The sequence below is a fragment of the Oncorhynchus tshawytscha genome, linkage group LG25 (genome assembly GCF_018296145.1).
Source record: "Oncorhynchus tshawytscha isolate Ot180627B linkage group LG25, Otsh_v2.0, whole genome shotgun sequence".
Taxonomy (NCBI): domain Eukaryota; kingdom Metazoa; phylum Chordata; class Actinopteri; order Salmoniformes; family Salmonidae; genus Oncorhynchus; species Oncorhynchus tshawytscha.
This window is the reverse complement of record NC_056453.1, coordinates 21,600,290-21,622,331: the sequence shown is the minus strand read 5'-3', so window position 1 is coordinate 21,622,331 and position 22,042 is coordinate 21,600,290. Positions and strand designations below refer to the sequence as shown.

The 22,042-nt window shown below is 41.1% G+C and overlaps 1 protein-coding gene, 1 long non-coding RNA gene and 2 other non-coding genes across 6 annotated transcripts; all 4 read right to left on the bottom strand.

The window, feature by feature from the left end:
• Nucleotides 1-2,557: 2,557 nt before the first annotated feature.
• Nucleotides 2,558-4,876, bottom strand: LOC112224416. The gene is made up of 2 exons (XR_002949461.2): nt 3,267-4,876; nt 2,558-2,825 (listed from the first exon to the last, which is right to left on the bottom strand). It is a non-coding gene; the product is annotated as an uncharacterized LOC112224416 (long non-coding RNA).
• A 5,502-nt stretch (nt 4,877-10,378) lies between these two features.
• Nucleotides 10,379-20,647, bottom strand: LOC112224415 (ribosomal L1 domain-containing protein 1). Of its 3 annotated transcripts, none has more exons than XM_042306123.1 (8): nt 20,552-20,647; nt 19,997-20,128; nt 16,785-16,933; nt 14,911-15,012; nt 14,600-14,695; nt 14,045-14,176; nt 11,098-11,199; nt 10,379-10,777 (listed from the first exon to the last, which is right to left on the bottom strand). In XM_042306123.1, the coding sequence occupies exons 2-6, from the start codon at nt 20,006-20,008 to the stop codon at nt 14,164-14,166; spliced, it is 372 nt and encodes a 123-aa protein (XP_042162057.1). In that variant the 5' UTR covers nt 20,009-20,128; nt 20,552-20,647; the 3' UTR covers nt 10,379-10,777; nt 11,098-11,199; nt 14,045-14,163. The 3 variants fall into 3 exon arrangements, with proteins under 3 accessions (XP_042162057.1, XP_042162055.1, XP_042162056.1); XM_042306121.1 differs by lacking the exon at nt 20,552-20,647 and adding an exon at nt 17,426-17,509 and having other exon boundaries at nt 19,997-20,084; XM_042306122.1 differs by lacking the exons at nt 11,098-11,199; nt 20,552-20,647 and adding an exon at nt 17,426-17,509 and having other exon boundaries at nt 19,997-20,084.
• Nucleotides 14,337-14,464, bottom strand: LOC121840874. The gene has a single exon (XR_006080006.1). It is a non-coding gene; the product is annotated as a small nucleolar RNA ACA64 (small nucleolar RNA).
• Nucleotides 20,289-20,416, bottom strand: LOC121840872. Its single transcript, XR_006080005.1, has one exon. It is a non-coding gene; the product is annotated as a small nucleolar RNA ACA64 (small nucleolar RNA).
• Nucleotides 20,648-22,042: the final 1,395 nt, after the last annotated feature.

Sequence of the window (22,042 nt, the reverse complement as noted above, 5' to 3'; positions counted from 1 at the left end):
CATCCCGTCAGAAGAGGATGCTTGGTCATTCTTTAAAAATGCCTTCCTCACCATCTTGAATAAGCATGCCCCTTTTAAAATATTTAGAATCAGGAACAGATATAGCCCATGGTTTTCTCCAGACCTGACTACCCTTGACCAACACAAAAACATCCTGTGGCGTTCTGCATTAGCATCAAATAGCCCCTGTGATATGCAACTTTTCAGGGAAGTTAATATACCAATATACCAATATAACCAATATACACAGGCAGTTAGGAAAGCTAAGGCTAGCTTTTTCAAGCAGAAATTTGCTTCCTGTAACACAAACTCAAAAAAGTTCTGGGACACAAAAGTCCTCAGAGAATAAGAGCACCTCCTCCTAGCTGCCCACTGCACTGAGGCTAGGAAACACTGTCACCACCGATAAATCCACTATAATTGAGAATTTCAATAAGCATTTTTGCTTTCCACCTGGCTACCCCTACCCCGGTCAACAACCATGCACCCCCCACAGCAACTCGCCCAAGTCTCCCCTATTTCTCCTTCACCCGAATCCAGATAGCTGATGTTCTGAAAGGGCTGCAAAATCTGGACCCCTACAAATCAGCCAGGCTAGACAATCTGGACCCTCTTTATCTAAAATGATCTGCCGAAATTGTTGCAACTCCTATCACTAGCCTGTTCAACCTCACTTTCGTATTGTCTGAGATTCCCAAAGATTGGAAAGCTGCCGCAGTCATCCCCCTCTTCAAAGGGGGAGACACTCTAGACCCAAACTGCTACAGACCTATATCTATCCTACCCTGCATTTCTAAGGTCTTCGAAAGACAAGTTAACAAATAGATCACCGACCATTTCGAATCCCACCGTACCTTCTCCACTATGCAATCTGGTTTCAGAGCTAGTCATGGGTGCACCTCAGCCACGCTCAAGGTCCTAAATTATATCATAACTGCCATCGATAAGAGACATTACTCTGCAGCCGTATTCATCGACCTGGCAAAGGATTTCGACTCTGTCAATCACCACATTCTTATTGGCAGACTCAACAGCCTTGGTTTCTCAAATGATTGCCTCGCCTGGTTCACCCACTACTTCTCTGAAAGAGTTCAGTGTGTCAAATCGGAGGGCCTGCTGTCCAGACCTCTGGCAGTCTCTATGGGGGTGCCACAGGGCGATTATATTATTTTAAAACTGTTATGATTTACTGATGTTTTGTGTGTGAATGTGTAATGTGTGTTATGTATTGTAATGCTTGTGTTTGTATCTCCCCTGTAGGGTGATCTGTTTGTCTGCCATCAAGCAGGCCGCAAGATTCACCAGTAAGACTGAAGCAAGTACAGTCACATGACCTGGAAACAGATTACAGTGATATGAAGTATAAAAAAAGTTTTTCCAGGAAGTACTGGTAATCTTTATCTGCACTGGGGGCCCTTCAAGATTTGGGTCAGGCGAGAGATATATACTCTTAGTCGGACTATAAGAACTAACACAGCTAAAACAAACACACTGAATCTGGGACTAATGTGTTCATCACTGGTTAGAGTACAATTTGTAGAAGACATCTAGCTACATTTGGACATTTTGAAGTGTTGCATTTTAATTCAAGTGGATTGCAAACCCAGTAACTACTTCTCAGACAGAGTTTAGTGTGTCAAATCGGAGGGCCTGTTGTCCGGACCTCTGGCAGTCTCTATGGGGGTGCCACAGGGTTCAATTCTCGGGCCAACTCTCTTTTCTGTAATCATCAATGATGTCGCTCTTGCTGCTGGTGATTCTCTGATCCACCTCTTACGCAAACGACACCATTCTGTATACTTCTGGCCCCTCTTTGGACACTGTGTTAACTAACCTCCAGACGAGCTTCAATGCCATACAACGCTCCTTCCGTGGCCTCCAACTGCTCTTATATGTAAGTAAAACTAAATGCATGCTTTTCAACCGATCACTGCCCGCCCGTCACTACTCTGGACAGCTCCGACTTAGAATATGTGGATAACTACAAATAAAAAATGGTCCAGTCTCAGTCCTGACTTAAGTCTGCTTAAAAAAATCAGAGACAAAGTGTAAATATTGCTGTCAAATGATTTCAACCAAAATGTCAAAAGCTTGAGAAATGTTGACAAATATGATGGATATATCAGTGAGTGTTGATACACACAAGAAACTGTTGTGTGAAAAACCCAGCAGCGTTGCAGTTCTTGACACAGACCAATGTGCCTGGATTGACACCTCCTACCCTGTTCAAAGGCACTTAACACTTTTGTCTTGCCCATTCACCCTCTGAATGGCACACACACACAATCCATGTCTCAATTGTCTCAAGGCTTAAAATCCTTCTTTAACCTGTCTCCTCCCCTTCATCTACACTGATTGAAGTGGATTTAACAAGTAACATTAATAAGGGATCATAGACTAAGTAGGTGAAAGAGCAGGAGTTCTTAATGTATACGTTTTGAACACTCAGTATATATTGATATTTATATTTGTACTGCACTGTGGAAGAGAGCTTGCAAGTAAGCATTTCACTGTTCCGTTTACACCTGCTGTATCCTGTGCACGTGACAAATTTAGATCTGTTGTACATTTTATTTTGCTATAAATAGTTTTTAAGCAATTCACAAAATATGACTTTAGAAATAAATGCAGAGATATGTTATTGTACAAAATAATGTGTTATATTTTCAATGACTATCAAATGCCATGTTATGAACAATTATACAGCATCAGAGTGCAATCAATCTCATTACTCTAATCAGCTACTTTTTTGGTACAGTCACAGTGTGCAATACATCTTCAGGTTCCTGCAGACTGCTCCTGAATCCAGAGAAAATGCTCTGAACCTGCATTGGGGAAAAAAATAACAGTATACTAAATAATTAAAAGGGATTCTATTCTTTCCTAAAAAAGGTCTCAAATTAATTATTTTGAGGAGCATTTGTAAGGATTCATGCAACAATTATACCTAATCAAAACATAAGAATGAAAATACATTTGCATGTGCAAATTTTTTGGCACCATTATCAGCAAAATGATCATATACCACTTATGCACGGTACAGAGTCTGCCATTTTATCTACAAGATAGCAGATAGGGAGACATGTGGACTCTTTCCAGTGACCTTGATGTTGTTTAATCATTACCAGTGAGGCAAATATAGGCTTATTTTGCCTGCTTATCCGAAACATTACATTATGATTCAGTTAATGAAATGTCTATTATAGGCTTATAACAGAACATTATTATTACGATGTTGCCAGTAGTTACATTTGAAACGAAATTACCTGTAAAGTCATATTGTCAGTGTCTGTCTGGTTAGTTCAGTAGATGAAGCTTCTGTTGTGTTCTGATAAATAATGGAAAGAGTGACAGGGGCTTGCTGATGGTTAGAGGTAACATTTCCATCCGTTGTTCGGGGCCCCTCTCCCTTGACCCTCCCATTCCTTCGGAATGAGTTCCTAATTCCGTTAGTGAGACGGCTGGAAACCTTCCTGACAACACCGCTGATCCCTTTGTTCTTTAGTTTGACCAAGCCAACGTCATCCTCCAGTTCCTCAGGTGGCACCTCGATGTTCCCCGAGAACCAGAACACCCACCAGATGAGACTGAGGAAGATGATGACAGCCCCTGCATAGATGAACAAGTCGTGGCAGAATATGTCTGCAAACACCCCGGTCAGCAATATAAACACTCCAACTACGTCGTGACTCACCGCGAACCAAAAGGCACATTTACAGCGACCGACTCCCTGATATCTCCTCTCCGCGACCTCCACTTGCCTTTCTTGTATTTGCGCCATGGTAACGGAAGTGCAATATTTCCTTTTCAAAAAGTAATTTGAAGTCCAGAAAGTAATGTCATTTCCAAAAGTGCCGACTCCGGTGCGGACACAAGGTGATGTGCGATGACACGCCTTTGGACTGTTGGAGAACGCAGCGCAGTCACAGGGACGCAACATACTGAGAGCGCACAGGAAAATTGTTCAAAGTACATTCACCTTGGGTTTGTAGTACAGCTTTACGAGACATGATCTTCTTTGATGATACTTTATCAGATATTCAGAAATAATTTTAAGGTGCTTCTTAAAAAGTCAGAAGAATGGTCCTTTCTTAAGTTCCCTTGTGAAAAATAAATTAATCTGTCAGTAAATGACAGTATAACCTGTTATCCAAAAACATCCAAGTGTCTCTAATAAATAAAAAGTAAGTCTATATTATTTAAAAAACAAAATTAGGATTCCAACCACACTAAACCAAATGTCCAACTGAGCCAACAGAACATCTGAAGAATGGATCACCCCTTACCCTTTCCATCACACACTGCTGAGGGACCTGCTTGTGCTCCTGGCCCCCAGCCCCATACGTCTCTGCTTGTCCTTCAGGATGGGTATCCAGACCAGCCCTACCACTACAAACATCATTCCAATGGACAGGCAGACCGGGGCAGTGGCATGGGGGGTGTCTGTCACACCAGATGAGTGGAGGAGAATCAGCACCGCACCAGCGCCCAGCATCAGGGCTCCCATCACCATGACGATGATAGGTTTGTGTATGTAGGCCCAGCGAGGTGGTTCTGGAGTATTGGGGTCAAGTTCTGGACACGGGACTCTCCTTCCAAGAACAGAGGATTCTGTGAGCTCTTCTGATGATGCCATCCTCATAATGATGTGATGACTTTTGTCAAAATCAGGTGCTCGAGTGAAAAGCTGCCCTTACTAAACTGCAATTGTTCCTCAAAGTGAAATAGATTTATATTTGAGACCCAATTTGTGTTTCACTTCATGACCTCTTGGACAACGGCAACTAAAGTGCATTAACATGTATACTTTTTCTTCTGCCTCAACTGCAATATAAGATTTCTAATGCTTACCAACTACAACCTCCCTACTGATGACTGCTCTGTTGTTTCCTAAAACCCACTCCCCTCATCCCATCTATTTCCACCCAGTTAACCACACCCACATCAAATAGGGAGGGGTAGTTCAATACTAGACAGACGTGGACCACCTGTAGGCGTGTATTGTCTAAACTTGCTAGCTAACTACGGCAGCTTTTACATTCATGTGAAAACAGTGCTGAACAAATAAATTACTTCGCTTCAAATGGATATTACAGAAATTATACTTAGAAATCAATGTTAGACATTGCACTTAAAAGAGCACTATAGTGAACAACCCAGTCTGTGATATTAGAAAGGCAAACATCAGGGAGCAGCTGCACAACCATGTTATGATCTCATCAACAATAGCCTTGTCATCTAATACCAACAGTCTATTGTATTTGGACAGTGTTGACCATGGTAAAACATCACTCAAGGCTAACGCATCGGAGGTGAACCAGAACCACACATTACCTGTACAGACAGATATTGCCTAATTTAATGGGTTTATATTACATAAAAACCTTACATGTATTCATTACATAAAAATTAACAGTGAGCCCATTGCAGTGGTCTCCACAAGTAGGAGTTGCCAGCCAAATAGAAAAAAGCCTGTCTTCCCCGGTCTGACATTTTTGGCTAAAGGAGCTCTATTTTGGTGGCCTCCGGTACATTCTAATGCCTTATATTCTATCATCAGAAATACACAGTGAAATGATTGGGTCCTTTATAAAGTTAACCTTCCAGATTGGTTGTGGTATTATGTAGAAAGACATGACTTTACAATTTAAATTAATGAAAATGTATGAATTCAGTGTATTGTTGTTTTGGATATCATCTAGGCCAAAGGTCACCAATCTTTTCTGAGTAAAGATCACCGAGTCAAAATGCAACCAGAGCTTTACTGCTCAGATTTTTTTCTCAACATTACTTTATAAAATGTAAGCCTATGCAACATTAACTTATTACAAACTGTTCTGTAGCAATGAGGTTTGTAGAAGGCTATATGCCCAATACATTATCAATGCATATTGTCTATGCTTGAATTGCCCTGCCAATATTGTTCTTCAGACCATTTTGAAATTATATTTCAAAATTGTAGGTATATTACTCTAGTAATAGAGCAATTGTAATTTGTAATATTACTTTTGAGGCACTGCTGAGTGAGCATAATAATTAGCTTATTTTTTTATTTTACTGGACTGATTGCCTGCATTGAGCAGTGAGGCTGCCTCTCACCCGATTGACCGTCCCTCCGCTCTCCCTCCCACCACAGAGAAAAGGGGACACTGTCTTCCAGCTGATGGGGAACTCAAGTAACACTGCATTATTTCTGTCTCACGCACCAATTCATGTTAATTCGATGGAACACTTTGCCTTCCCGGTAGTAGGGCTGTTGAATCAAGCTCAACTATCGCCAACAGCAGGAAACAAATACTTAAAATAGGAAAGCCTGGCTTTGTTTTTTTTTGTATACATGTTTGGTGATCGACTAGGAAAGACTCGGAGATCGATGGACTGATTGGTGACCATTAGGAATATTAGTCTTAAATATATATTTCTAATTTTACATAGCCTAAATGTATAATCAGATGAAACGTTTTGCCTGATTCCGTTTAGTCTTCCCAATTTTCTGTTTTGTTTTTCCAGGTCTTCGCTGGCAGAATCACATTTTAATAGAAAAACAACCAAAGTGGAAGTTCTAAGTCCACAACAATGCTTAAACCACTTGAGGTCTGGGAAAAAAAATCGGATAAATTAATTTGATGTAGTTACCTTTTAATTTAAACGCACACCTAGCAAGAGGCTGTTGTTGAACAGTATTTTTGTAGCACACGCGATGGTAGAGTTTGCAAAACAAATACCCACTGGATTGAAGAAAATAGTCATAACATAATTCTGCCAGATAACTACAAATTAGCCTAACATATAATTGAAAAGGCTTTTCCATCTACTAGAAGACCTTTTTCATTAGCATAATGAAAAAGTGGTAGACGCATGCACCACATACACGGACGTTGCCGCTTCAGAAAGTTGCAGGAAATACAAACTGATTCATTCTGTTCATGTCTTATGATAAAACAAATACATTTCAATGCGTTTATTTGATTCCCTACTAAGGTCAATACATATGAATATTGTTGAATTCTGTTATTAATGACTGGATTCCGCGAGGGCCCTAATTATCATGAGTTGAACACAGCTCTCCATTACCTGTTGTACCTGCAGTGATGATTTACCATCTTCATCAAATGTTTTCATAATTTATCTGCAGATAATTGCTAAAAGCCTTGGCGTACCAATTGCCTACGCAAATTAGGGAGCCAAACGAATGGCTCTCACTGATGCGATTCGGTAGGCTACACTGACTGACGAAACCAGTCACTGTCTGGCAAACTCCAACATCAAAGGTTAGGAAACCTTTGTTTGAACATGATTTAGAAAGAAACACCTGTCAATATAAAAAGGTCCCACCGTTGACAGTGCATGTCAGAGCAGAAACTGTACCATAAAGTTTAAGGAACTGTCTGTAGAGCCCGGAGAGAATTGTGATGAGACATAAACAATAATTGGGAGATGGAGAAACAAACTACCCAGACTGCCTACAGCTGGCTGTCCAACCTGGCAAGGCCCTTGGTCAGGGAGGTGACCAATAACAGTTCCTTGGCTGAGATGAGAAAACCTACGAGAATGACAACCGTCTCTACAGCATTTCACAAATCTGGGCTTTATGGAAGTGGCCAGACTGAAACTACTCCTGAAAAAAAGGCACGGCAGCACACCTGGAGTTCACAAAACTGCACGTGAAAGACTGATAAGGCAAAAGATTGTGATCTGATGAGACAAATTGAACTCTTTGGCTTGAATGAAAAGCACCATGTCTGGAAAAAACAAGGCGCACCTCATCACCCTTCGAACACCACCCTACAGTGAAGCATGGTGGTAGCAACATGTTATGGGGATGCTTTTCAGCACCAGGGACTAGGAGATTGGTAAGGATAGAGGGAACAATGAATGGAGCCAAATATAGACAAATCCTTGATGAGAACCTGCTTCAATGCAAACGACCTTGGACTTGGGCAAAGAATTACATTCCAACAGGACAATGACCCCAAACAGACTTCAGAACAAGAATGTGAAAGTCCTTGAGTGGTCCTGCCAAAGCCCAGGCTTAACATTGAAAATCTGTGGAAAGACGGTCTAAGGCGCTGCATCTCAGTGCAAGAGGTATCACTAGACCCTGGTTCAATTCCAGGCTGTAGCACAACCGGCCGTGATTGGGAGTCCCATAGGGCGGCGCACAATTGGCCCAGTGTCGTTCGGGGTAGGCCGTCATTGTAAATAAGAATTTGTATTCAGAGAATTGCAGGGGAAGAGTACAATACAGTACAGTTCAACTAATAGGCAGAACATAGTCGAGTGCAACAGTTATATTAATATTCTTCTATCCATTTCTGGTCCACAAACTTTGAGCTTTAAGTCCAAAAAAATACAAATACAGTGTTCACTAAACAGCGCATTGTCGCACCCAAAGCAGTTTCACCGTGATGATAAAGACAACTATTCACTGAAAAAATAAAGAAAACAAATAATTTGCAACATAGCCTATATATTAACAAAATAAAATGGCAAATAGCCTATTTAATATTAAATAAAATACGAAACATACATACACATTTAATAAAAAATAAAATGCATTGTATGCCTACTCACCAAAGACTGATTATTTGAACACAAAATCCATCCTCCTTTCTTTCCTCAAGAAGACTTCAATGACTCTGTTGTACAGTCTATCTGTGCGTTTTAGTTCCACCAATAAGTCATTTTCTATCGACATGGAGGCTAATGCTGAAAGCCGAGTCTGTCCAGTAGCATTTCTGGAATATGTTTTGATTCGCTTTAAGGCCGAGAATGACCGCTTGACAGAAGCCGTGGACACAGGGATAGTCACTGTCACACATGCCAATGTGTAAAGTTGCCCCATGTCCTCATTCAGATTTTTCTGCTTAAGGAAATCAAGGAGATCAGAGGGACTTTTCCCTTCAAAATCAGTCATAGCATACATTACAGTCAGTTCTGTTTTTAGCTTGGATAGGTCAAACAGTGTTCTGTGACACTGTTAAACTGGAGAAGGCTGTTTGCGGGATTTTTTCCCGGTAGGTCTGAAAGTGCTGGGGGTCCAGGAGGGAGAGAAACATGAATTTTTCGTGGTCTTGAAACCTGTTTCGTATCTGGCAAATAATGTTGTACAGAATATTGCTGTGGAGTTGTTGGTAGTATGTGCGAGGGTCTCCTTGTGCTGGGCCTCTGCGTGCGCTGGGTGAACTTGAGATGCGAGTAGATTTGACTGAACCTGCGCCTCTCTCGCTCAATTGTAATAATAAGCATTCCCAGCAGTGCTTCTCGGAGCCTGTGAGCCATTGATAGCGCTAGTAGTTGGAACTTTGAAAGTGGCGAACGAACCCCTTTCCCGCCTGTGACAGGTTTTGTAGCGTCGGGCGACCTCTCCTTACAATGTCTAACTTTTCTTGAAAAGTTCGTCTTGAGAATGGCGTTATAATTACATCCTCGACCAAATCGATATCTTCTCCTTCCGCCATTGTGGGTTGAAAATACAGCTTAGTAGTACGCGAATTAATTCATTTATCAAATTCAGTTTCCTAATTCTGCATAGACCTGCCCATAGGACCTGCCTCTCAATATTGGTAATCCAATCAAAAGACGTGTACGCACTACACCTGCTAGCTGGCTCCTGTGTAACACTGGAGCCAGCCAGCAGGCGTACAAATAGCCAACTCTAAAGCTGATTGGTTGACACTAAATTTTCATTTCCATTCACTTTAAGCTACAAGCGCCCGCACTGTTGATTCTGAAGGCCTGAGGGCAGATTTTAGACCCCTGGCAACACATGGCTGAATATGATTGGATAAAAGATCTAACATAAAGACCAGCCCTCCAAATCTCAACCTGGGGCTGGAAGCAGTGCAACCAAGAGGAAAGCTATGAAATACTCAGGGGAATAATTTAATACATATTTGTGGGAAAATATATTTAAAAAATATTATATTCTGATGATGTTTAGGCCAGCAGAGAAGGCCTTGCTGGCCCACCCCTGGGTTAACACACTAAAGAAATGTATGTGCCAAAATTCTAAATCAGGCTGAGTGGATTGACTCATCGTTCCCACTCGCATTAGATGGAAAGTGCAAATTCCCAAGCATCCTCTCCCTGTGTAAAGAAAATTGACTGCAACCAACCACAGCGCAGCACACATTGTACCGGATGGTGGGACAGCTTCCCAGTCATCGCTCGCTTTGTGACTGGCGCCTATCCTAGCAATAGATCGCTAGAAGATGAATATCCTTCATTCTAACGGGAGAGAACTCAAGGGCCTAGCAATTTGAAGCTTAAATGAAAAGGAGCCTAGTTAATATGAAGTGGAAAAAGTAGCCGGCTGAAAATGAGTAGCGCTAATGGAAAACAATGCCATTGTGGATAACAAATTAAAGACATGAAATATATTTTCTGGTAATATTTTAATTTACAAGTTGGGCTTATACAAAATATGATTTTGAACAAGACCCTTTTATGGGGCAGACAAAGATTTGCAACACATTTGAGTTTGTCCTTGGATCGATTAACATTGACAGTTTATATACATTTAGAACCAGTCCTTTTTATATCAGTATAATGAAGTCAGAGTTCCATTTAGAGAAGGGGAGAGTAATACACAGGTAGCAATGAGGAGAGAAAGAAGAGTTGTGTTCCACTGAGTTAACAAACAGACATTAAGATTTAGGCACTTCTCTTTTCATATTTTGTGAGGGTATTTTTGCAGCCTTCTTGGTCATTTTTTATTTTATACCTTTCCTCCTGTTGGTTTGGGTACCTTCACAAGTCCCTTCTTGGTCGGCTTCTACGGGGATCAGAGAGAAGAAAACAATTTGCACAGTACTGAGATGAGTCTTTCTGGAGACAAAGAGGTCGGTCAATTAACTTCCACTGGGGGGGGGGGCAGTGTTCCCAGAGAGTGAACAGGGAAACACCATAAAAGGGACACCGCTCCCCTGCCTCACTGGAATAAGTTTAATATAGCATTGGATTTAAACCAAAATTCATAAGGAGAGTGAAACAAGTTCCAAACCAGTGCACAGAGTCCTTTGAAAAATGTTATTTGACAAAAATAGATAATTGATAAACTAATAACATTTGGTTTGACACTAGCGGGGTACAGACCTCCACTTTAGCCTTTTTCCTTGGCATTACTACGGGAACCTCTTCCTCCCCGTCAGCACCAGAGTTTTTTTCTGTAGACTTCTGTTCTTTCTTTGCAGACTTCTGTTTCCGCGCATTTTTTTTAGAAATTTCATAAACAAGACACAGGTATTGATGAGATCCAGCTCTCGCATGTTTATATACACAAAGTACCAGTCAAAAGTTTGGACCCCTACTCATTCGAGGGTTTTTCTTTATCTTTAGACATCAAATCGATAAAACATATGGGATCATGTAGTAACAAACACTTAAATCAAAATACATTTTAGATTATTCTAAGTAGCCACCATTTGCCTTGACAGCCTTGCACACTCTTGGCATTCTCTCAGCCAGCTTCACCTGGAATGCTTTTCCAAAAGTCTTCGAGTTCCCATATTTGCTGAGCACTTGTTGGCTGCTTTTCCTTCACTCTGCAGTCCAACTCATCCCAAACCATCTCAATTGGGTTGAGGTCAGGTGATTGTGGAGGCCAGGTCATCTGATGTAGCACCGTCACTCTCCTTCGTCAAATTGCCCTTACACAGCCTGGAGGTGTGTTGGGTCATTGTCTTGTTGAAAATACAAATGACCCGCTAAGCCCAAACCAGATGGGATGGCGTATCGCTGCAGAATGCTGTGGTAGCCATGCTGGTTAAGTGTGCCTTGAATTCTAAATAAATCACACAGTATCACCAGCAAAGCACCCCACACCTCCTTGTCCATGCCTCCCAAGGGGAACGACACGCGGAGATCCATTCACCTACTCTGCATCACAAAGACATGGTGGTTGGAACTAAAAATCTCCTATTTGGACTGACCAAAGGATTTCCATTGCTCGTGTTTCTTGGCCCAAGAAAGTCTCTTCTTATTGGTGCCCTTTAGTAGTGGTTTCTTTGCAGCAATTTGAACAGTTGATGTTGAGATGTATCTGTTACATGAACTCTGAAGTATTTATTTGGGCAGCAATCTGAGGTGCAGTTAACTCTCATGAACTTATCCTATGCAGCAGAGGTAACTATGGGTCTTCCGTTCCAGTCCTCATGAGAGCCAGTTTCATCACAGCGACTGCACTTGAAGATACTTTCAAAGTTCATGAAATGTTCCATACTGACTGACCTTCATGTTTTAAAGTATTGATGGACTGTCGTTTCTCTTTGCTTATTTGAGCTGGTCTTGCCATAATATGGACTTGGGTCTTTTACCAAATAGGGCTACCTTCTGTATACCACCCCTACCGTGTCACAACACAACTGATCGGCTCAAATGCATTAAGGAAAGAAATTCCACAACTTAACCTTTAAGAAGGCACAGCTGTTAATTGAAATGCGTTCCAGGTGACTACCTCATGAAGCTGGTTGAGAGAATGTCAAGAATGTGCAAAGCTGTCAAGGAAAAGGGTGGCTACTTGGAAGAATCTCAAATATAAAATATTATGATTTGTTTAAAACCTAGGGGGCACTATTTTCATTTTTGGAAAAATAACGTTCCCAAAGTAAACGGGCTATTTTGTCAGGACAAGATGCTAGAATATGCATATAATTGACTGCTTAGGATAGAAAACACTCTAAAGTTTCCAAAACTGTAAAAACATTGTCTGTGAGTATAACAGAACTGATATTGCAGGCGAAAGCCTGAGAAAAATCCAATCAGGAAGTGACTCATGTTTTGAACGCTCTGCGTTCTGATGCGTCCCTATTGAGCAGTGAATGGGCTATCAACCAGATTCCTTTTTCTACGTATTCCCCAAGGTGTCTACAGCATTTTGACATAGTTTCACGCCTTTATGTTGAAGAATGAGCGTAAACGACTACATTGCGTAAGTGTCCGGCTGAGGGCTCTCAGAGTCATTCTTGCGTAATAGACAGAGGTGGCTATTTTTCCTCCCGGTCTTACGGAAAATACAGCTGTCCCCGTTGATATATTATCGAATAGATATTTGAAAAACACCTTGAGGATTGATTATAAACAACGTTTGCCTTGTTCCTGTCGATATTACGGAGCTAATTTGGAATATTTTTTGGAGCTGTCGTGACCGCAATTTCCGGTCAAATTCTCAGCCAAACGTGAAGAACTAACGGAGTTATTTCGGCTACAAAAATAATATTTTTGGAAAAAAGGAACATTTGCTATCTAACTAGGAGTCTCGTGAGTGAAAACATCCGAAGCTCATCAAATGTAAACGATTGATTTTCTGATTTTCGTGATCAGGTTGCCTGCTGCTAGCTAGGCATAATGCTATGCTAGGCTATCGATAAACTTACACAAATGCTTGTCTTGCTTTGGCTGTAAAGCATAATTTCAAAATCTGAGATGACAGGGTGATTAACAAAAGGCTAAGCTGTGTTTCAATATATTTCACTTGTGATTTCATGAATATTTTCTAGTAATATTATTTGACTGTGGCGCTATGCTATTCAGCGGCTGCTGACTAAAATGATCCCGCGACAGGGATGGGTAGCGTCAAGAAGTTTTAACACTTGGTTACGACATGATTCCATGTGTTATTTCATAGTTTTGATGTCTTCACTATTGTTCTACAAAGTAGGAAATAGTAAAAAATAAAGAAACCCTTTAGGTTTCTTTAACCTTGAGTAGGTGTGTCAAAACTTTTACTGGTTCTGCATGTATGTACATATGCATGTAAATAATAGAGAGCTCTGCAATTGACCTCAATAGTCCATATGTGGCACTAAGAGCTATGTTGATGTTCCCAGAGAGTGAACAGGGAGACAGCACTAAATGGAGACCGCTCCCCTGCCTCACTGGAATGGGTTTCATATAGCACTGGATTTAAACCAAAATTAATAGAGTGTAAACAGGTTCCGAACCAGTGCAAAGACGAGTCCTTTAATTTGACAAAAATAGATCATTGATCAAATAATATAATCTTCCAAAGCAATTTACAAGCATTTGTGTGTAGCAGTCCTACCTTGGCATCCATGGCTGCGCGGGTCTGTTTCTGTGTTTCATCTATAAGGGTCAGGTTACTCAGGTTAGAGGTGTAGATGGGCAGAGCCACTGATTGGCTTTTCAAGTGGATGACCTTTATCAACGGTCCTTTCTGCAAGAGAGACAACACTTTATACTCAAAGAACACAATCACTCATACATTCAGGTCAAAACTATTTCTGTGAAGAAAACATTTAATGTTACGGCCATTTCTACCCTGTGTATCGTATCACTCAGACTGCGGCAACTTGTTAAAGGCCTTTCTTTGTCAGGATTGTAGGCACATGGGTTTAATCACACTGCTATACAGAGCAGGCAATAAGCTTAACGTACCACAGTACTATAGGCCCTGTAATCTCACCTCAGACAACAGAGATATCAAAGGTGATTTTCAGACTGGGCCCACACATTTCTTTAGCATTAATAAACATTGAGTATACCTGACCATTTAACGTATAATAAAAGTGTAAATATCTGTGTTGACGGGGTACAATTGATTAGGGAGATCAGGAAGACATCCTGGCAGTAAACTCACCTAACCCGTAGTTTTGTCACGATGGTGCTGACAGCTGAATCAATATTCTCTGCTATTTCATCTGCAGCCATCCCAGAGTGGGCCACACAAGCCATGCTAAAACAAACAATAACATTTTACAGGAGGCAATGTGTATATAAATGAATGTACATTAATTGCCCTTGTGTGTCAGTTGCAGAGACAGGCCCCAATAGAGAGAGAGATCTGTCAGGATATATTTTGAGTCACTATGGCACCATCATTGCCCATGTCCAACACGGACAGGGTTTGCTGAGGCGCACTTACTGACTAAGTCAGAGAGCAGGCCTCACCAGTAGCAGCCTTTCTTAGAAATGGAGGTTGTTGTCCCCTGGATGGTTCTCTGGATGTCCAAGGCCAGCTTCTTGCTCTGCAGGTTCAATGACAAAGGCTCCCTAAGCAGGGGAGATTAAAAATAAATAAAAAACTCCATTAGATTAGAACTCTGTAAGGGCTAGCTTAAAGGTACATTTAAACTTACAGGTGAAGGTGGAAGTTTACATTCACTTAGGTTGGAGTCATTAAAACTCATTTTTCAACCACTCCACAAATGTCTTGTGAACAAACTATAGTTTTGGCAAGTCGGTTAGGACATCTAGCATGACAAGTAATTTTTCCAACAATTGTTTCCAGACAGATTATTTCACTTATAATTCATTGTATCACAATTCCAGTGGGTCAGAAGTTCACATACACTAAGTTGACTGTGCCTTTCAGCAGCTTGGAAAATTCCAGAAAATGATGTCATGGCTTTAGAAGCTTCTGATAGGCTAAGTGACATCATTTGAGTCAATTGGAGGTGTACCTGTGGATGTATTTCAAGGCCTACCATCAAAATCAGTGCCTCTTTGCTTGACATCATGGGAAAATCAAAAAGAAATCGGCCAAGACCTCAGTAAAACAATTATAGACCTCCACAAATCTGGTTCATCCTTGGGAGCAATTTCCAAACACCTGAAGGTACCACGTTCATCTGTACAAACAATAGTAAGCAAGCATAAACACCATGGGACCACGCAGCAGTCAGACCGCTCAGGAAGGAGACCCGTTCTGTCTCCAAGAGATGAACGTACGTTGGTGCAAATCAATCCCAGAACAGCAGCAAAGGATCTTTTGAAGATGCTGGAGGAAACAGGTACAAAAGTATCTATATCCACAGTAAAACGAATTCTATATCGACAACAGGAAAGGCCGCTCAGCAAGGAAGAAGCCACTGCTCCAAAACCGCCATAAAAAAGCCAGACTACGGTTTGCAACTGCACATGGGGGCAAAGATCACACTTTTTGGAGTGATGTCCTCTGGTCTGATCAAACAAAAATAGAACTGTTCACAAAATATATGGCACGTGAGGGAGGAAAATTATGTGGATATATTGAAGCAACGTCTCAAGACATCAGTCAGGAAGTTAAAGCTTGGTCGCAAATGAGTCTTCCAAATGGACAATGACCACAAGCATACTTCCAAAGTTGTGGCAAAATGGCTTAAGGACTCAAAGTCAAGGTATTGGAGTGGCCATCAGAAAGCCCTGACCTCAATCCTATAGAAAAAGTATGTGTGAGCAAGGAGGCCTACAAACCTGACTCAGTTACAGCAGCTCTGTCAGGAGGAATGGGCCAAAATTCACCCAACTTATTGTGGGAAGCTTGTGGAAGGCTACCCGAAACATTTGACCCGAGTTAAACAATTGAAAAGCAATGCTACCAAATACTAATTGAGTGTATGTAAACTTCTGAACCACTGGGACTGTGATGAAACAAATAAACCACTATCATTCTGACATTTCACATTCTTCAAATAAAGTGGTGACCTAAGACAGGGAATTTTTACTAGGATTAAATGTTAGGAATTGTGAAAACGTGAGTTTAAATGTATTTGGCTAAGGTGTATGTAAACGTCCGACTTCAACTGTATAAGAGGACATGTATTTCAAAACCAGGGAACAGCACTAGGGGCTACGTTGATGTTCCCAGAGAGTGAACAGGAGACAGCACAAAAAGGATACCACTCCCTGCCTCACTGGAATGAGTTTCATATAGCAATGGAGTTACACCAAAATTCATACTGAGAGTGAACCAGGTTCCGAACCAGTGCAAAAACGAGTCTTTAAATAGATTTCATTTGACTAAAATAGGCAAGGTGATCAACCAACAATATTTACAAGCTTACTTCTTTCTCTCGTAGAAGTGCTTGCCGATGTGCGAGGACAGCAGGCGGCGAATGCGGTCGTCTGAAAGAAACATGTCAAAGTTCCCCAGCAGCCGTCGTTTGGCTTCAAAGGGCTTGTACTCAGTCCTCAGTGTCTTGTAAGGGATCACCTAAAGAAAGACAAAGGGATATGCCTGGATGAGTTGTCTCGTGCACCAAGAAGTAAACGAGGACCATATCATAAGTAATCATCATTATTACATACATTTTAAGTATGACAGTAAGTAACTGTCTCAAAGTTGTAGCGACAGACTCCAATAGGGAGGAAAGTCCGCCTGGATATATTTAGAGTCACAGTGGCACCATCGTGGCCCATGTCCAACACAGAGACAGGAGTACACTTATTCACATTGCATGACCAAATGCTAGCTACAGACGAGAGTAAAATCAGTTGAAGAGATGCATTAGACAGTTCACTGAGTAAAAATAATCCCCCCTTACACACGTTACTGTCAAATTCAACACAAAAATCAATATCTTTGGGCTACACATTACATTGAATACTTTCTGCCTGTGGACATCTGTTCTACAATGTGCCAGCAGAGCAAGATACCCTTTGTTGGCATAATTGATCTCTTTCAGGCAGAGTACATCTGGCATACCATTTTATTGAAAGTGTGGTGTTCCATTCATTTCTATAGTGGCATCCAGCTTAAGCCAGGCCCAGCTCCATCTCCACTTCATCCCTGAATAAATCAAATTCAAGTTTATTTGTCACGTGCGCCGAATACAACAGGTGTAGGTAGACCTTACAGTGAAATGCTTACTTACAGACTAACCAATAGTGAGAAGGTGTGTGTGTGTAGGTAAGTAAAGAAATAAAACAGTAAGAAGACATTTGAAAATAAGAGTAGCAAGGCTATATACAGACACCGGTTAGTCAGGCTTATTGGAGGTAAGTATGTATATGTATCCTATTTTGGATTCAAAACAGCAAACAGCAAAGCACCTCACGCCTCCTCGTCCATGCCTCCCGAGGGGAACGACATGCGGAGATCCATTCACCTACTCTGCATCACAAAGACATGGTGGTTGGAACTAAAAATCTCCTATTTGGACTGACCAAAGGATTTCCATTGCTCGTGTTTCTTGGCCCAAGAAAGTCTCTTCTTATTGGTGCCCTTTAGTAGTGGTTTCTTTGCAGCAATTTGAACAGTTGATGTTGAGATGTATCTGTTACATGAACTCTGAAGTATTTATTTGGGCAGCAATCTGAGGTGCAGTTAACTCTCATGAACTTATCCTATGCAGCAGAGGTAACTATGGGTCTTCCGTTCCAGTCCTCATGAGAGCCAGTTTCATCACAGCGACTGCACTTGAAGATACTTTCAAAGTTCATGAAATGTTCCATACTGACTGACCTTCATGTTTTAAAGTATTGATGGACTGTCGTTTCTCTTTGCTTATTTGAGCTGGTCTTGCCATAATATGGACTTGGGTCTTTTACCAAATAGGGCTACCTTCTGTATACCACCCCTACCGTGTCACAACACAACTGATCGGCTCAAATGCATTAAGGAAAGAAATTCCACAACTTAACCTTTAAGAAGGCACAGCTGTTAATTGAAATGCGTTCCAGGTGACTACCTCATGAAGCTGGTTGAGAGAATGTCAAGAATGTGCAAAGCTGTCAAGGAAAAGGGTGGCTACTTGGAAGAATCTCAAATATAAAATATTATGATTTGTTTAAAACCTAGGGGGCACTATTTTCATTTTTGGAAAAATAACGTTCCCAAAGTAAACGGGCTATTTTGTCAGGACAAGATGCTAGAATATGCATATAATTGACTGCTTAGGATAGAAAACACTCTAAAGTTTCCAAAACTGTAAAAATATTGTCTGTGAGTATAACAGAACTGATATTGCAGGCGAAAGCCTGAGAAAAATCCAATCAGGAAGTGACTCATGTTTTGAACGCTCTGCGTTCTGATGCGTCCCTATTGAGCAGTGAATGGGCTATCAACCAGATTCCTTTTTCTACGTATTCCCCAAGGTGTCTACAGCATTTTGACATAGTTTCACGCCTTTATGTTGAAGAATGAGCGTAAACGACTACATTGCGTAAGTGTCCGGCTGAGGGCTCTCAGAGTCATTCTTGCGTAATAGACAGAGGTAGCTATTTTTCCTCCCGGTCTTACGGAAAATACAGCTGTCCCCGTTGATATATTATCGAATAGATATTTGAAAAACACCTTGAGGATTGATTATAAACAACGTTTGCCTTGTTCCTGTCGATATTACGGAGCTAATTTGGAATATTTTTTGGAGCTGTCGTGACCGCAATTTCCGGTCAAATTCTCAGCCAAACGTGAAGAACTAACGGAGTTATTTCGGCTACAAAAATAATATTTTTGGAAAAAGGAACATTTGCTATCTAACTAGGAGTCTCGTGAGTGAAAACATCCGAAGCTCATCAAATGTAAACGATTGATTTTCTGATTTTCGTGATCAGGTTGCCTGCTGCTAGCTAGGCATAATGCTATGCTAGGCTATCGATAAACTTACACAAATGCTTGTCTTGCTTTGGCTGTAAAGCATAATTTCAAAATCTGAGATGACAGGGTGATTAACAAAAGGCTAAGCTGTGTTTCAATATATTTCACTTGTGATTTCATGAATATTTTCTAGTAATATTATTTGACTGTGGCGCTATGCTATTCAGCGGCTGCTGACTAAAATGATCCCGCGACAGGGATGGGTAGCGTCAAGAAGTTTTAACACTTGGTTACGACATGATTCCATGTGTTATTTCATAGTTTTGATGTCTTCACTATTGTTCTACAAAGTAGGAAATAGTAAAAAATAAAGAAACCCTTTAGGTTTCTTTAACCTTGAGTAGGTGTGTCAAAACTTTTACTGGTTCTGCATGTATGTACATATGCATGTAAATAATAGAGAGCTCTGCAATTGACCTCAATAGTCCATATGTGGCACTAAGAGCTATGTTGATGTTCCCAGAGAGTGAACAGGGAGACAGCACTAAATGGAGACCGCTCCCCTGCCTCACTGGAATGGGTTTCATATAGCACTGGATTTAAACCAAAATTAATAGAGTGTAAACAGGTTCCGAACCAGTGCAAAGACGAGTCCTTTAATTTGACAAAAATAGATCATTGATCAAATAATATAATCTTCCAAAGCAATTTACAAGCATTTGTGTGTAGCAGTCCTACCTTGGCATCCATGGCTGCGCGGGTCTGTTTCTGTGTTTCATCTATAAGGGTCAGGTTACTCAGGTTAGAGGTGTAGATGGGCAGAGCCACTGATTGGCTTTTCAAGTGGATGACCTTTATCAACGGTCCTTTCTGCAAGAGAGACAACACTTTATACTCAAAGAACACAATCACTCATACATTCAGGTCAAAACTATTTCTGTGAAGAAAACATTTAATGTTACGGCCATTTCTACCCTGTGTATCGTATCACTCAGACTGCGGCAACTTGTTAAAGGCCTTTCTTTGTCAGGATTGTAGGCACATGGGTTTAATCACACTGCTATACAGAGCAGGCAATAAGCTTAACGTACCACAGTACTATAGGCCCTGTAATCTCACCTCAGACAACAGAGATATCAAAGGTGATTTTCAGACTGGGCCCACACATTTCTTTAGCATTAATAAACATTGAGTATACCTGACCATTTAACGTATAATAAAAGTGTAAATATCTGTGTTGACGGGGTACAATTGATTAGGGAGATCAGGAAGACATCCTGGCAGTAAACTCACCTAACCCGTAGTTTTGTCACGATGGTGCTGACAGCTGAATCAATATTCTCTGCTATTTCATCTGCAGCCATCCCAGAGTGGGCCACACAAGCCATGCTAAAACAAACAATAACATTTTACAGGAGGCAATGTGTATATAAATGAATGTACATTAATTGCCCTTGTGTGTCAGTTGCAGAGACAGGCCCCAATAGAGAGAGAGATCTGTCAGGATATATTTTGAGTCACTATGGCACCATCATTGCCCATGTCCAACACGGACAGGGTTTGCTGAGGCGCACTTACTGACTAAGTCAGAGAGCAGGCCTCACCAGTAGCAGCCTTTCTTAGAAATGGAGGTTGTTGTCCCCTGGATGGTTCTCTGGATGTCCAAGGCCAGCTTCTTGCTCTGCAGGTTCAATGACAAAGGCTCCCTAAGCAGGGGAGATTAAAAATAAATAAAAACTCCATTAGATTAGAACTCTGTAAGGGCTAGCTTAAAGGTACATTTAAACTTACAGGTGAAGGTGGAAGTTTACATTCACTTAGGTTGGAGTCATTAAAACTCATTTTTCAACCACTCCACAAATGTCTTGTGAACAAACTATAGTTTTGGCAAGTCGGTTAGGACATCTAGCATGACAAGTAATTTTTCCAACAATTGTTTCCAGACAGATTATTTCACTTATAATTCATTGTATCACAATTCCAGTGGGTCAGAAGTTCACATACACTAAGTTGACTGTGCCTTTCAGCAGCTTGGAAAATTCCAGAAAATGATGTCATGGCTTTAGAAGCTTCTGATAGGCTAAGTGACATCATTTGAGTCAATTGGAGGTGTACCTGTGGATGTATTTCAAGGCCTACCATCAAAATCAGTGCCTCTTTGCTTGACATCATGGGAAAATCAAAAGAAATCGGCCAAGACCTCAGTAAAACAATTATAGACCTCCACAAATCTGGTTCATCCTTGGGAGCAATTTCCAAACACCTGAAGGTACCACGTTCATCTGTACAAACAATAGTAAGCAAGCATAAACACCATGGGACCACGCAGCAGTCAGACCGCTCAGGAAGGAGACCCGTTCTGTCTCCAAGAGATGAACGTACGTTGGTGCAAATCAATCCCAGAACAGCAGCAAAGGATCTTTTGAAGATGCTGGAGGAAACAGGTACAAAAGTATCTATATCCACAGTAAAACGAATTCTATATCGACAACAGGAAAGGCCGCTCAGCAAGGAAGAAGCCACTGCTCCAAAACCGCCATAAAAAAGCCAGACTACGGTTTGCAACTGCACATGGGGGCAAAGATCACACTTTTTGGAGTGATGTCCTCTGGTCTGATCAAACAAAAATAGAACTGTTCACAAAATATATGGCACGTGAGGGAGGAAAATTATGTGGATATATTGAAGCAACGTCTCAAGACATCAGTCAGGAAGTTAAAGCTTGGTCGCAAATGAGTCTTCCAAATGGACAATGACCACAAGCATACTTCCAAAGTTGTGGCA

Bases quoted from the DNA above. Each gene is read 5' to 3' on its own strand.
- LOC112224415 (XM_042306121.1), bottom strand. From the start codon at position 17,452: ATGGAACACCACACTTTCAATAAAATG. The intron at 15,013-16,784 runs GTAAGCTTGTAA...TCCCCTGCTTAG, and splicing joins CACTTCTACGAGAGAAAGAA to GGAGCCTTTGTCATTGAACC. The intron at 14,696-14,910 runs GTGAGGCCTGCT...TGTTTGTTTTAG, and splicing joins TCTAAGAAAGGCTGCTACTG to CATGGCTTGTGTGGCCCACT.